The sequence below is a fragment of the Molossus molossus genome, unplaced genomic scaffold (genome assembly GCF_014108415.1).
Source record: "Molossus molossus isolate mMolMol1 unplaced genomic scaffold, mMolMol1.p scaffold_m16_p_1, whole genome shotgun sequence".
Classification (NCBI taxonomy): domain Eukaryota; kingdom Metazoa; phylum Chordata; class Mammalia; order Chiroptera; family Molossidae; genus Molossus; species Molossus molossus.
The window spans coordinates 172,845,664-172,860,788 of NW_023425344.1; the positions used below are offsets into that span (position 1 = coordinate 172,845,664).

The 15,125-nt window shown below is 47.9% G+C and overlaps 1 protein-coding gene across 1 annotated transcript in view; it reads right to left on the bottom strand.

Annotated features, from left to right (window-relative positions):
- Positions 1–15,125, bottom strand: part of RYR3 (ryanodine receptor 3) — a 372,120-nt gene that overhangs the window by 64,153 nt on the left and 292,842 nt on the right. Inside the window, exons 65-66 of the mRNA XM_036247201.1 lie at positions 14,254–14,335; positions 7,150–7,280 (exon numbers count right to left, since the gene is read on the bottom strand). Coding sequence (XP_036103094.1) covers positions 7,150–7,280; positions 14,254–14,335 — 213 coding nt within the window. The remainder of the gene's footprint in view (positions 1–7,149; positions 7,281–14,253; positions 14,336–15,125) is intronic.

Below are 15,125 nucleotides of genomic sequence, written 5' to 3' on the forward strand. Positions count from 1 at the left end.
CCAGATGTGGAGGGCTTCTGTCTGCAGCTGTCTGCAGCTGTCTGCATAGAGGTGGCAGCTTCCAGAGGCTGGATTACCCTTCCACATGTCACACTCGGCTTGGAACTTAACGTGAGGGTAAAGGCCTGACAGGGCCCGGGCTGAGGAGCGTTTCATACAACCTCTCTGTGACCAAGCCAGTCTCTGCACTTCTCCCTCTGGTCCTGAGTGCATACACTGCAGGAAAGGAGAGACTCTAGAGAAAAGCAACTGATGGGGGTGTAGTTGCCAACTCGGGTGTCAGTCACCTGGATAGCGTCTGTACTGTTCAGCAAAGGAAAAAGAAACCTTCTCATCACACACTGTCTTAGCTGGCTCAGAGACAACAATACATTCCATCCGGCTGGAATTTTGGGGGAAGAAAAAAACGACACGTACTGATTTCTCCATTTACAAAGTTACTGGTGGCCCGAGGTGACCTGTGCCAAGACTTCCTGTCAATCGCTGGAGACTTTTTGTGCCTGCAGGCTTGTGTGCAAGGAACAGTGAGTCAGCCCTGCCCTTTCCTCACACGGAAAGCCTGCCTTTCCCTGAGCAAGGACAGGCAGGAAGAATTGCAACAGAATTCCACGTTAAAGGTTGTCGGGTACAAGAATAGCAAACAGAAGAAGCCAGGGCCTAGCTGTCCTGTTCTCCTTACAGAAAAGAACACTCTCTCCCCCAAGCCGAGAGGACAGGCCAGAAGCATCCTGAGGGTCCCGACAGGGGAGAAGATAACAAGGGCCCTGAGCAGAGGGACGGGGGCTGGTTGAGAAGGAAGCACAAGTCCAAAGCCCTGTGGGTGCGCCCGTGTATCTCACCGCTCCCCACAGAGTCCGCCAAGGCCTGGGGGAGGGGCAGACGCCTCCCAAACTTCTCACGCTGGGGGCAAAGCATCAGGCACCACAGCAGTAGGGAGACCGAGATGCCACAGGAAGGTGCGGAGCCTTTTCCCGGGGCATCTGTTCTGCTCGAAGACTTGAGGAGATTATTTTTGATACTAGAAGTAAAATGCGAAGTTCCTGTGAACTTCACAGGACAAAGCAGAAGCTGCCAAACAGAAGTTTATGCTTAGTGAAGCGGACTGTGCCTGCAGGCCCTCTGCCACTGGTGATGATGCTGGTTGGAGGTCTGCTCCAGATTTGAGGTCCACGGGAATTGAAGGGTTCATGAGTGAGAGGCCACACGCATTATTTTTGGGCCTTTAGACATATCAGCCTACTAAAAGGGGCTGTTTTGCTCTGTCTCGTGGTTGTCCTGCCTGGAGCGGAGCTGCAGGATAATCCTGGCTGTCCTGGAGATCATGAATCGGTAGCTGAGCCAGGTGGTTTTACTGGCTGGCACGTGGCAACACCGTGGACCTGGCAGAGCTCCCTGCTGTGGAGCAGGCCCCCAGAGGCCCCAACGCGCTTTCCCTAATGATGAGGTTCTGGTGTCACCTCTATGGCCTTTGGCAAGTGGCAGGCTAAAGCTCTCTCTGCCTTGGAAGTCAGGAGTGGACCAATGTCCTTGAAAAGCCAGACCATTCAGCCCAGCCGGTGTGGCTCAGTGGTTGAGCACTGACCCATGCACCAAGAGGTTGCTGGTTCGATTCCTGGTCAGGGCACATGCCCGGGTTGTGGGCTTGATCCCCATTGGGGGGCATGCAGGAGGCAGCTGGTTGATGTTCTCTCTCATCAATGTTTCTTTCTCTCTCTCCCTCTCTAAAATCAATCAATAAAAAATACTAAAACAAAAAAATTCAGACCATTCAAAAGGATTCGCAGCACGAAAGCCAAAGAACAGTGAACTCCCATGATTTACAGGAAATATTTGCAAAGGGAGTTCCATGGGCCAGACATGGTCCACCACCAATGCCAGTCCTTTGCAGAGAAAGAGACTGGTCTGTCCCTTTTAGCAGAGCAACAAGAATCAGGGGTGACATCAACATGGGGGCTTGGGGAGGCTCTCACAAACAAAATAACTTTACATAGTATCAGGATAAATATGAAAAGACAGAGAAGTCAAACTTTCTACTTTCCAGTTTTGCACACAGAACAATGCCAACCACCACAGACGTCACTGAAGCTTACAAACGTTTGCTGTAAAATTATAAATAGGAAGGCTTGGGAGTGTGTGTGTGTATTTAAATGGCACATGGACAATGCATCAACAGGAACACATTCTTTTCCTACCTAAGAAAAACAGAATTACTTGAGGTTTCTGTACAGGAGTCGGTATAATGACCTTTAAAAGTTATTTATATGTAATTGGTTCTTGAGTAGAGAAAACATTTGCGATTCAGATGGTGTTATGTACTTCAAATGCCACCTAATAAAACCATAGACTAAATGCTGCTGAATTATTTACCTGAAAAACAGCCCCAGCTGGGTCTTATTAGAAGCAGACACAAGGCTGTTGGGGGGGGGGGGGGCGGTCATCAGCAGCACTGCCCTTCGATATTCTAGGTCAGTGATTTTACCCTTTCCCATCTCAGGGCACACATCGAACTAATTACTAAAATTCTGCGGCGCACCAAAAATACATATAGTTTGCCAGCCTGACCAAAAAAATAGGTATAATTTTGATTCGTTCACACCACATGGCTATTGTTGTGTTGGCTGCTATTACTTTTATTTGCCAATCTAAGGGAAGAGAGGTCAGTGCCCCTGACTAAAGAGTGAGCTATTGCATGTTTTAAAAACTCCTGCAGCACACCCGTGAAAGTCACTGTGCCAGATCAGTGGGTCTCAAAGAGAAGTCCTCGCAGCAGCAGCAGCAGCAGCAGAGTAGTGAGCAGACGTTCTGGATCAAGATCTATTGAATTGAAAACTCGCGGCGGAGGACTCAGCAAGCTGTGTCCTAACCGGCCTGCTGAGTGCTGCTGATGTAGGCTGGAGCTGTAGAACCACTGAGTGAGGGTCTACAGTCCTGTTTTCCTCACTGAGCAGCTCTTCCCTCCAGAAGAGGGCCCCAGAGAGCGCCACTCTGTGCAGTGAGGCAGAGCTCCCACAGAATTGGGCCTCCTTTCTCTGGTTGTCCCAACCAGGCTGTGCAAAGTCAACTGGCTGGTGACTAGGATGTTTTGGCCTATCTAATATTCTTTCTTTCTTTTCTTTTTTTTTTATCCTCACCTGAGGACATTTTTCCATTTTTTGTTCAGATAGAGTGGGAGGGATGAAGGGAGGGGGAGAGAGAGGGAGGGGGAGAGAGAGAAACATCAACGTGAAAGGGACACATTGAGTGGCTGCCACCCACACAACCAACCAGGGCCAGGGACAAACTGCAATCAGGGTACACGCCCTTAGTGGGAACCGAACCCGGGTCTCTCTGGACCACAGGACGACATTCTAACCGCTGAACCAAACCAGCCAGGGCGCTAATCTAGTATTCTGATTGACAGACCACTGCCACATATAACCACGGATTTTATCTAGTTTTGTTTTTTATTTTTTTATTATGTTTTTTAATCCTCACCTGAGGATAATTTTTCCTTTTATCCTCAGAGTGGGAGGGGGAGAGACAGAAAGAGAAACATCGACATGAGAGACACATTGACTGGCTGCCTCCTGCACGACCCCAACCAAGGCTGGGATCCGACTGCAACCAAGGTACGTGCCCTTGACTGAAATCGAACCCATGACACTCTGGTCTGCGGGCTGATGCTCTAACTGCTCAGCCAAACTGGCCAGGGCTACCTAGTTTTGGATAACTGGCACATAATAGTATTAACCCTTTCCTAGGCATAGCTTAATAATTTTTGGATGAATCAGAAAATGCCCAGGATCTTACAGGATGGAAGATTACTAATGTGAGTAACGGACGGACTGTCAAGAATAGAGATGTCCAATGGGCTCAAGGCTTGATAAATCAGTTCCTACTGTATTTCTAAACCAAAGGCTCACATCATTTGTCATCCTATTCATTCCCGCCCCTTCTCCACCCCCTAGGCCATCCACTCTACACCCATGAATGAATGAAGTCTACCTTGTACTGTCTGCTGGGCCATTACTCATCCTCTGGCTCCAGGCAAACCTGGTTACCCCAGAATACATATTCACGTGCAGTCTACCTTTCCAGAGCCATACACGTGATCAGCATTCACTCTTTGATTAATTGAATGATGAAAACGTGGGCTCAGGGGACTTGGGTACTGTTTCACATTGTGTCACTGATAAAGAACTGTGTCATACCTAATCACAACTTGTCTCTTTTCTTCCTTGTAGAGCCAGCAATGATGGGTACTTATTTTTATTTATGAACATGTCTTATTAAATCAACGTAAAGGTATGTAAAATAAGGAGGAACATTTTTCAAATAGCCCTTGCGAAGGAGAACAGAGGGATGGAGCCATTCCTCTCCCTCCCAAAGCTGAGCTAGGGTTTCCTCCGTCTATTTCTGTCCAGTTCTCATCTTGCTGCAGCTGAACCTCTATGAACCCGAGAGCAGAGTAGGTCTCTCTCTTTCCCAAGGTTCAATTCTACACATGGGTCATACAGAGAGACAAAGATACACTGTTTCTTAAATCACAGTTGGAACAGAATGAATGTATAAATATCCAGCACTGTCATGCCTGGGCCCCTGTCCCTTTGGAGCTGGGGAGCAACTCCTGGGCTGGCATTTGCTTACAGATGTTACAGCCCTTCTCAGCCTTACCAAAGCCTGCTCGCGGCTCAGCTCCCAATCAGCTGCGAGATGTGACTCATTTAGAATCATGAGAGGTGGCAGGAGGAAAAGGTTGGAAATACATTGTTGCTGGTCCAAGAATGGGGAGAAAGGGTGAGATGGAGCCGAGGGTGTTGGGGAGTTAACTTAGAGATTTCGCACGAGACTTTGGAACCTGGAGGCATCTCAGGGATGTTCCTCTCTTAACTAGCCCTAAGAACACTAGTCTCCGCTGTATTCTCGCTCAGGATAAGTTTTATAAAGTGGCCTTGTGTAACCTGTCCTGGTGGTCATTTCTGGGGGCGAGGTGTTTCGTTTATCTGAAGTAGCAAAAGCAGGTGGGGATAAAACCTCTACGGCTCAGCACTCTGCCTTCCTAGGCGGGGACACAGGCGACAGAGAAGGGGGCGTGCTGCTTACTCCCCGGCTCTCTCCCTTAGCGTCTCGCGGCAGCTCGAAGGGCGCCGGAGCTACAAGGAACTGCCCTGCCGTCCAGTCACCTGCTGGCCGGGTGCAGCAATATTTTAAGGAAATATTGGTTCTGGTTTGAAATGGTTTACTATGTTTTTTAAATTTTTTATTTTATTTTATTTTTTTATCCTCACCTGAGGACATTTTTCCATTTATCTTCAGATGGAGCGGGAGGGAGAGAAGGGGTAAGAGAGAGAGAAACACTGATGTGAGAGACACATCGACTGGTTGCCACCCATACGACCCCAACCGGGGCGGGGACAAACTGCAACCAAGGTGTGTGCCCTTAGCGGGAACTGAACCCGGGACTCTCTGGTCCACAGGCCGACGTTCTAACCGCTGAGCCAAACTGGCCAGGGCTAATTTTTTTTATTTTTTAAAAATTTCCCTTTATTGATTTGAGAGAGAGAGGAAAGGAGAGGGAGAGGGAGAAAGAGAGAAAGAAACATCAGTGAGAAACATCTACTGGCCGCCTCTTGCACACCCCCTTCTGGGGATCCAGCCTGCAATCAGGGCATGTGCCCTGACCCGGAGTCGAACTGGCAACCCTTTGGTGCACGGGATAATGCTGAACCACCTGAGCCACGCAGGCCAGGGCATGTTTTATTCTTTTTTCTCCATATTGATTACGCCCACGGTGTGGTAATATTCACTTGGTGTTACAACAAATCACTGTAGTTCTTTCGAGTTGATTCAAGGTTCCTGCCTGAAGCTCCTGTATTCCACTGCCCTTCAGCAGGATCACAATTCATCCAGATGTGAGGACTCTCCCCTCCCCCTCCAGGAGCAGGGCATGCCTTGCATTCCAGTTCTAAGTTCTAGAATAGGGGGCGGAAACCTTTTCCGTAAAGGGCCTGAGCGTAAATATTTTAGGCAGTGCAGGCCAGTCTCTGCTGCCATGGCAACCCCGCCACTGAAGCGAAGCGGGCAGCCTGTCCGCTGAAATATGCCTCTTGGCGTAGGGATTACTTGGAACTGATTATTTTTTAAGAAACAGCACAATGCAGCTCTGAAAAAAAGAGTGGAAGTTAGCCTTTGTCAAAGAGCTCTAACTTAGAAAGGAGGTTTCCATTAGAAAGGCAGTCTACCAGGAAGGGAGCTATTGGCAAACAGGACTTATCACCTGCGAGATGTCTGCATGGCGGGGCAACCTTTGTCTACAAACAGCTCCTCTTCTCACCTCCTTCCTTTCAAAGCCCCCACCCCTTTCCTGGTTCCTTAGCCAGGGCGCTGTTTCAGGCTCAGTCCTCTGGCTACCTTTGCAGTCTCACATCCTTGTGGGGCCCAGGTATGTATGTGACTGAGATAGCTGTATTATTCTCCTACGAATCTGTCTTTTCTGGGGGGGGGGGGGGGGGGTTAGCCAAGAATAATGCAGGGTGGAGGGAAAACTATTTTTCCTCCCCAACATAGTGCTGAAGCAGCCACAGGCAACATCTGAACGGGTGGGTGTGACCATGTTATTTAATTTACAAAAACAGGCAGCGGGCCGGGTTCCGCTCCCGATCAGTTTGCCGGCTGCTGTCCCAGCGCGCAGAGCGTCCGTGCTCCGGTTCAACTTTGTGGCTGGTATCATTTCCCTTCCCCGTTTCCCTGCCCTTCGTTCTCATACGGGGAGCACGTGGCCGTCATCCTGGGAAACGGTCCCTCCTTAGACTGGAAGAGCACAGCTGGGTTATGAGTGCAGATGCGCCCCTCTGTTGACACTCTGGAGAGAAACTAGGAACATGTCACACCTCCAGGTGCAGGAGGAAAGACCCGGGGTGAGCAAGAGAACCCAAGGTTTTAGGAGGGAAGGGGTTTAGAAATCAACTACGCTGTCTTGTTGTTTTATAGAGGAAGAAACCAAGGTCTAATGAATGATGACAAGGCACCTGCCAGGCCCGTTTTTCCAGTAAGATGGAGCCTGCCACAGCGGCGCCCCGGCCCCCCGGCCCCCCAGGCCACGGGAAACAGCTGTGCTGCGGCTCCCTGCCCTCAGCACACGGTGGAGCACCTCTGTGGGAAGATACTTACTCGATCTCTCCCTGGGGGTCTTGGTGTTGAAGACGGAGAGCGGATTGTAGCGGTTAAAGGTGGGCTCCAGGAACGCCACAGGCATGGCGGCTGCCAGGGAGGCCAGGCACGCTCCGAGGGAGGGGCGCTGTCTGCAAGCAGAGAGGTCGGTTTGGAAGGGCTGCCCCCACGGGCTGGCACTCATGGGCCTGTTCCCCACGGGCTGGCCCCCATGGGCTGGCCCCCGTGTTGGCAGGCCAGTCCGCTTCCCCATGGACGACTTCGCCGGACGTCCCCGAGCCCCGCTCAGCTAGGCTGCACACACTTCTCTCCCCCACCTTCTGCCGGACACTAACCAATGGTCTGCAGTGGTCTCACCACTGGGAACCGAGTCGTTAACTGGCTAACGTGATCTAATACGTCGTTTTGTTGTCTCCCAGCATGCCCGAGAGCACGTTCTGCTGGTGTCCACGTTGAACCTGACTGACCCTCCTCGTCCTCAATATGTTTTGAAACCTTCTATGTAATTTCCGTCTATTCCCCGCTATGGACAGAGCCTGTGTTCATGGGTGGGAACAGTAGACAACAGGCCAAAAGCACTAATTAGACACAATAAAATACCTGCCTTGTAGTAGAAATAAAATAGGTCCTAAAGCATATTGCTGGCTTTCAAGGGAAGACCTCTGACACCTACGACGTCTACCTCTCCCTCCCACACATGTTTGCGTGGCCCCCACTTAATAAAGCTCTGGGTTTGAAGTCTTTCTCTGAAATAAGCAACCAAACAAAAATAAAGGGCTTGGGAGTCCTGGTTCAGATCTCTAGTTCTCCAGCGGAGAGGATGTGTGCTTGCTGTGGGATGACCAGTCTGCAAGTGTGAGTGACGGGGACCAGCCACTGGCTCCGCTAAGGGCAGCAGGTACTGAGACTAGCTTCCCCCTTGCAGCCCTGGGCTTGGCCTTGGAGTTGCGCTGTCTAACCCGGCAGGGCCCTTCCGCCAGTGAGACCATGCAGTGCCAGAGCCGGCCAAGGGCCCTATATGGGGGCCGTTATCGGTTGCTTTCTGATGAATGAGAGACCAGAGTCATCTGGTTTTCCCCATTCATATCTTCTCTTCACCACCCACTGGCATTCAGTCATGGACAGACTCCACGCCTGTCCTGTGAGTTACACAGGTGATGTCAGTTCCCATAAAAGGGTAACAACTTCTTCAAATAAACCAATACTGTGGGTCCTTTGTCACACCACAACACCAAGATCATTAGTGGGAAATGTAGACAATAGGTCTACAATCGAGAGCTGGAAGGGCTTACAGTGTCCAAGCCCATCTTGTTTGCTTGGCTCTGTGGTTGAGCAACTCAAATTCAGCCCAGATACAGTGTACATGAAGCCCACCAGCAAAATCCCTGATGTGCATGGTGTCCGGCTGCATCCCAGGTTGCTACAGAACCACCATGGACCATGCTGCCAGCAGAGGGTGCACTTGCAGCCAGGAGCAATCACTTACCCCACTACTGCAGCCTGTGGACACAAGGCAGTCAGCCCAAGGGGGTCCCTCAGCTCCCACCAGAACCAGCCCCCAAGACTGTGTTACCTGCCCTTTACTATGTCAACAGCCAACACATCCAATAGCACCAAGAAACCAAAATGTCAGAACTGTAGGGTCTCTGGACATGGATAACAAGCATTTGCTATGTGGTGGGTGTGGGGTAATTAGGGGAGCCAGTGCTTCCCAAGGAGTAAGCCAGACAGGGTTAGCCTTGGTCTTCCAGGTGGGGCAAGTCTTTCTCATTGAGAGCAGGGACAGAACCATGGAGCAGTGTGGTAAAATATCTCATCCCCACCGTTTCACTTACCTGCAGTCTGAAATTACGAAATGAAAGATTCCAGACACACGCATTCACAGATCTGAAATTGCATGCCATTCGAAGTAGCATGATGAAACCTAGCACCATTGTCCACCCCTCCTGGGACAGCAATCGTCCCTCTGTCCACGTCTCCAAGCAGCAGACACTCCCTGCCTGCTGGTCACTTAGCAGCTGGCTGGCTTGTCAGACGGACTGCCGCAGAGTTGCAGGGCTTGGGTTTAAGTAATTCCCGTTTTTCCTAATAATGCCACGTCCACATAACTTGTATTATAGTATATTGTTAAATTGTTTTATTTTATTATGAGTTATTGTTCTTAATCTCTTACTGTGCCTAATTTACAAGTTGAAATTTATCATAGGTATGCACATGTAGGAAAACACATAGTCTAGACAGGGCTTGGTACGATCCACGGATTAGACATCCTCTGGGGGTCTAGGACTGTACCCCCTGCAGAAAAGGGGGGACTACTGTATATAGAACTGTTCTGCTTGAGATGCTCGAGGGATCTCCTGGGCTAGAGAGAGGAAGGAAGGGGGGGTAGATGAGCGAGTTGGTAGAAAGCTGTGTATTCCTTGGAACCCCACAAAACTTTCAGTCAAGTTACTAAGCTTATACAAAAGTGATCTTTTAATTACCTTAAAGGGCAATTAATATATGTGATTTATTCCTTATATTCTATCTTAGGCTTGGCTGTTAGGGGACTAGCTGATAGCTCATTTGGCCATGAAGTATTTGAGCAGAGAACTTTAAAATCAGACCCAGCTGGCAAGAGTGTCCTCAGTTCGGCAATTCACTTCCTGTATGTATGTATGTATGTATGTATGTATTTTATTGTGATATATTTTAATAGAACCTAAATATCTATTTGTTAGCAACTATCACATATACAATACAGTAGTGTTAACTATGTTCACCACGCTGTACATTATATATCCAAATATTGAATCATTACATTGTATACCTGATATTAGTATGTTCTATGTCAATTATACCTCAAATTTAAAAAAGAGGTAGGTGTTCATACCAATTTGTCCATGCGTGCCTGTGGGATCAATTATACTCAGCACTATCAAAGAGACAAACCAAATAACTTATATGCATATATGCATAGCCAATGGACGCAGACAACAGTGTGGGGAAGGCCGGGGGGGGGGGTGTCAATGGGGGAAAACGAAGGGAAGGGACTTCTGTAATAAAAAGAAACTAATAAATTAGTTTTTAAAAATTCAAAAAAACCAAAAAAGAGCCCTGGGAGGTTTGGCTCAGCAGTTAGAGCATCAGCCTGCAGACCGGAGAGTCCTGGGTTCGGTTCCCGCTAAGAGCATATACCTCGGTTGCAGTTTGTCCCTGGCCCTGGTTGGGGTCGTGTGGGTGGCAACCAGTTGATGTGTCTCTCTCCCATCGATGTTTCTCTTTCTCTCTTCCTCCCTCTCTCTCCCTCCTTCTCTGTCTGAAGATAAATGCAAAAATGTCCTTGGCTGAGGATTAAAAAAAAAAGAAAAAAAGAATGCAAACTCTAGAGAAACACAACATGTATACAATTTATCGGGGGGGGGGGGGGCAAAACAAAACAAAGGAACCACAGAAAGAATATGAAAGTTTGGCAATTCACTTCTTAGCTAATGGCACAGCTCTGTCCTTCCCATATTGTCTGACTGCCTCCCGGCCCATCCCAAGCCTAGTCTGCCCTGGGGGCAAGGCGGCAGCCTTGGGCAAACACGTCCCCTGGGCCCTGTGTACTCCTGCTGCTGGGCCCACTGGGGCCACGTCAGCGGTGGAAGGAGGCAGTCGGCCGGGGGAGGAGGGTGGGAGGAGGAGCAAGGAGACTGCAGAGACCAGGCTTGCTCCCTGAGGTTTGCCACAGGCCAGTCCTGTCACCCCCCGTGCATTCATTCTCACCGCCTTTTCCTCCAAGCTCAGGTGGTGGGTGGGCAGCATAAGAGAGGGATCATTGTAACTTCAAACCTCAGTGACCAACACCCTCAGTGACAGCGGAGGCGAGGGCCTGTCTGCACCCAACACGAGGGTCTCCAGCAGGCTGCTTCGGTTTTCAGTCTCACCGTTCTACCGCCCACAGTGCCCAGTGAGGAGAAGTACTGTTTCCTCTCTCAGTCTTGCCTTCTGAGGGGACGGGGGAAGTAGGGAGCCCCATTGTGACAGGGGAAGAGATGCCATGGGAGAGCCTGAAGGAAAAACCCCGGGTGAAAATCAGGCAGGACAAGGAAGAACGAATCTGAGAGCAAATTTGAGTTGGCCCAGGAGGTGAACTTAGGAAACATCAGGTCCTGTGTTGTCTTGGTGCTAGAATGACCCATTATTCCTCTTTCTGTCACCAAAAGTGAAGTCATGATATCATGAAAGTTATTTCTAGAGAGTTAGGCTCACACAGAGGCAATCCTTGGGGCCAAAGACGGTCTCCAGCGCTGCACTGACTCGAGGGACTCGCCTGTCCCTGTCCTCCTGATGTTAATTACTGAGAAACCCAAGTGTCTACAAGCACACATGATGCTAATTAGCCACGGGGCCAAGAGGGACATAAACAACAGTTCTCCAGGCCTCTCTGGTAAAAGTTCTATGAAAGTGAAGCTCAGAAGTCTGCCAATTAATGCTCCGGCTGTGAAATACCAGCGCAAATGACCTTGGTCTCCAGGCCCCAGAGACATGGAGCTGTTATGCTTCTCCGGTCATTAGCGCCCCCTAGAGGGCCTGTGGACCAGCCTGAGCAAGGGGCTACACAAACATCTCCATAGCAACCAAAGGATCTACTTGAAGAGCTAACCACTGGATACGGAAACTCTTTTTTACTTCCTCTCTCAGGTCTTATTGTCTAGAACAGTATTTTTCACATATAGCATTTGGTCAATGGTGATGGACTGGAGGGTTCAATTTGTATGTCAGTGTTTGTTACTTCCTACGTCACTCTCTCAATTTTAATTCCATGGATGGGGATTCTATTTCTTAAATGTCTGTTGCCAGGGACTCAGGCAGAGACAAAGTCATGACAGCAATAATAATTATGCCTTGTACATATCTGGGGATTTGCAGCTGTGAAAGTTCCTTCGTTAAATTCCAGAGGATGCTAAGGAGAGAGAACAACCCATAGTAGAGGGCAGAACAGGGGCAGGATAGTACTAGAAAGCAGTCTCAGAGGGTTATGGAAAGCATGCAATGTTTGATCAGAAACAACTGGTCAAGTGGAGCCAGGGAAAGAAGGGAGAGATAAATCCCCGAAGCATGTCTTACTTTCACAACACAACAGAAATCAAACAAAAGTTGTTAATCGCGGCAGCATCACAACTCGAGGATTTTAAATCATTAACTGACAGACAGACAAATCAGAGCAGCCTTAATCTGGGTGCTTCTCCCAGCCTGACTTCTACCAACATGGAATATAAAACTCAGGCACCGATATCACCAAACTCAGCACTTACTCGTACCCTTGGAAGAGCCCAAGAGTATACACTGCTGTGGAGAGCAGGTACATCATAAAACTGGAATGAATATATGCATCAGAGTAAAAAGTCACATAGAGAACAATCTTTTTCTGGTTTGACATTTCAGAGTTGGCCTTTCTTTGACCTTTTTTTCTCCAACAAAATAAAGCATAAGTTTTAAAAAAAACTGCACAAAGAAATGCATATACATATAGATACATGTGTGTATATACAATACACACATAGAAAATGAGAGAAAAAGACTTTGAGAAAATATTCACAAATGTTTAATGAAAGAAAAGAATTAAAGACACCTTTCCTACATGAAATTCCCATCAAAGGGAAAATTTTAACTTAATTCTCTTATTGATTTGGTATAAAATATGGTTGAAACTTTTGTTTGCCAAATTTCTAATCCTAAATGACAAAAGTATCCATATTTTATGTAAAACAATGAGAAAAGCTATGCAACTATAAGGAAGTAAAATCATAATAAAAATAATCATTGAAAAAAAGTAGTTCCTGAAACTGTAGAACCTATGTGGAAGCTGTGATTATGAGGACACAGGTATTTGTTTTTGTTGTTGTTCTTGTTAATCTTCACTTGAGGACATTTTTTTTCCACTGATACTTTTGTCATTTTTAGAGAGAGTGGAAGGGAGGGAGGGAGGGAGAGAGAGAAACATTGATGTGAGAGAGACACATTGATTGGTTGCCCCTGCACGACCCTCACCAGGGCCGGGGATCGAATCTGCAACCCAAGTATGTGCCCTTGACTGGAAATCAAACCTGCGACTCTTTGGTGCGAGGGCTGGCAACCTAACCACAGACCCACACGGGTCAGGGCAAGACACAGACATTTCTTCAACATGTTTTGATTACTAGTACAGGATGTCAAGTCATTAGTTCTTGAGTTCTTGAAAAAACCAGAGTGTTTTTTATCTTATTTTATTTAGAAATTGCAATTAAAATTTCTTTAAGTTTTGATGTGAAACAAGGATACATCATTGGTTTGTTTGATAAAGGCATCATACACTGAGGAGGACCGCAGGGCATAAATACCAAGGGATGTAGAGATGAAATAATTTCAAGTACAGATCAAATTCCTTCCAGTTTCCTCACTGGAAAGGGCAAAAAAAGGAAACAAAAGTCTCCCAAGGATAAGAGCAAGTCCAGAGTCTGGTTAATACTGTGTTTATCCTTCTGATCGTCCCCATACATTTAAACACATGGCATTTGGTGGTGAAAAGCAGGGTGTCACAAAAGGCTCCCACGGCTCCAGGCAGATTAGAGAGCAAAGCTGAAACCCAGAGATCAGTTTGTTCAGATTCAAGATGATTGACTAGCATTTCCGCTACCAAAGTGTGGTCTTGTTGAAAACTGCACCTACTCTGACCGCTGAGAATGGTCCAGGTACAGGACTGTATCACACAGAAACTCATTAAACACTAAAGCAACTGCCCGTGTCCCTCGAGCTTTTCAGCAAGCTTTACCCACAGGAATCCGGGAAGCTATTTGGAAGCTGTGATTATGAAGAAATGGGCATTTCTGTGACATTTTTTTGGGTCAACAGCACACCATTTTTAGCTTGGCTATATTGCTCCTTCAGCCCCGTGCATTCACCAGCAATCTCCACAAAAGTCATGTATCTTGATAGCATCGTTCCACTTCTTAACATCGCCGTGAACATTCCATAACCCAGGCTCACATTCTCCACCCCAATTCAGCATTTTGATGTTGCTGGATTGAAAAGATACTATTACTAAGTAACATTTTTTCCCCCTAAGCCTGAATATGTTAGTGTCTTCTGTTCACTAATTACCTTTCAACATAGATGTTCTTTCCCGTTCCAAGGGAGTAGAGGCTGCACAGGATGCGGTAGCATGAAATCTGCACGTCACCCACTGAGGAGAACAAAAAGAGCTGTCATTACTGTGCGTCCATCAAAGCTCTCCACTTCCTGCACATGGAAGGGGTCTACCAACAGAAAAAATGCGTTGGCATAACCCAAGAGCCAAAGACACCCTCGCCCCCCGCAGCCCCTTTCCATCCAGATGCTAGATGCTGAACGGGGAGAGAAAACACTGACAGGAAAACGCCCTCCGTGGAGCCATCCCAGTCCCTCTGTGGGGCTCAGGGTGGGGATCACGAGGAATCACAAGACACTGAGTCCTTCCATACAGGATTTTTCCAGTAGAGGGAGGCTATGCGGTCAAACTTCATCCAGAGGAACATTCATCTCCTTGCTTTGAAAGGAAGAACGCAAGAGATGGGAACTGTGAATGAACCATTTGTTTAGCTCCTAGGAAGACATGTACAATGTCCCTCCCTCTTCAGAGGTAGAGCAACATTCCTCATGTTCTCCAGTCCCAAGTCCCCTGAAGGAAGTTTTTCAAAAGGCAATTTAATCAGATTACGATTTTGCCACATTTTCGAAAGGAAGGGCACGTTTCACTTAGGGACTCCCCAGGTTTATCTGCAGGCTACAGGCCCCTGTCACTGTCTAAAACTCATAACAAGGCTGGGACTACCACAGTGAGGACTCATTCGGCTTTTTATTTTTTAGCAAGGAGGTGTGTTATTTCCAAGACATAAAATAATGTGTTGAGATGTTCCCCTCCCCCCGACTGCCCCCAACCCTATGGAAATAGCTGATTTTCAGTTGTTCAAGGATGTGGAAGACACAGCCTGGTC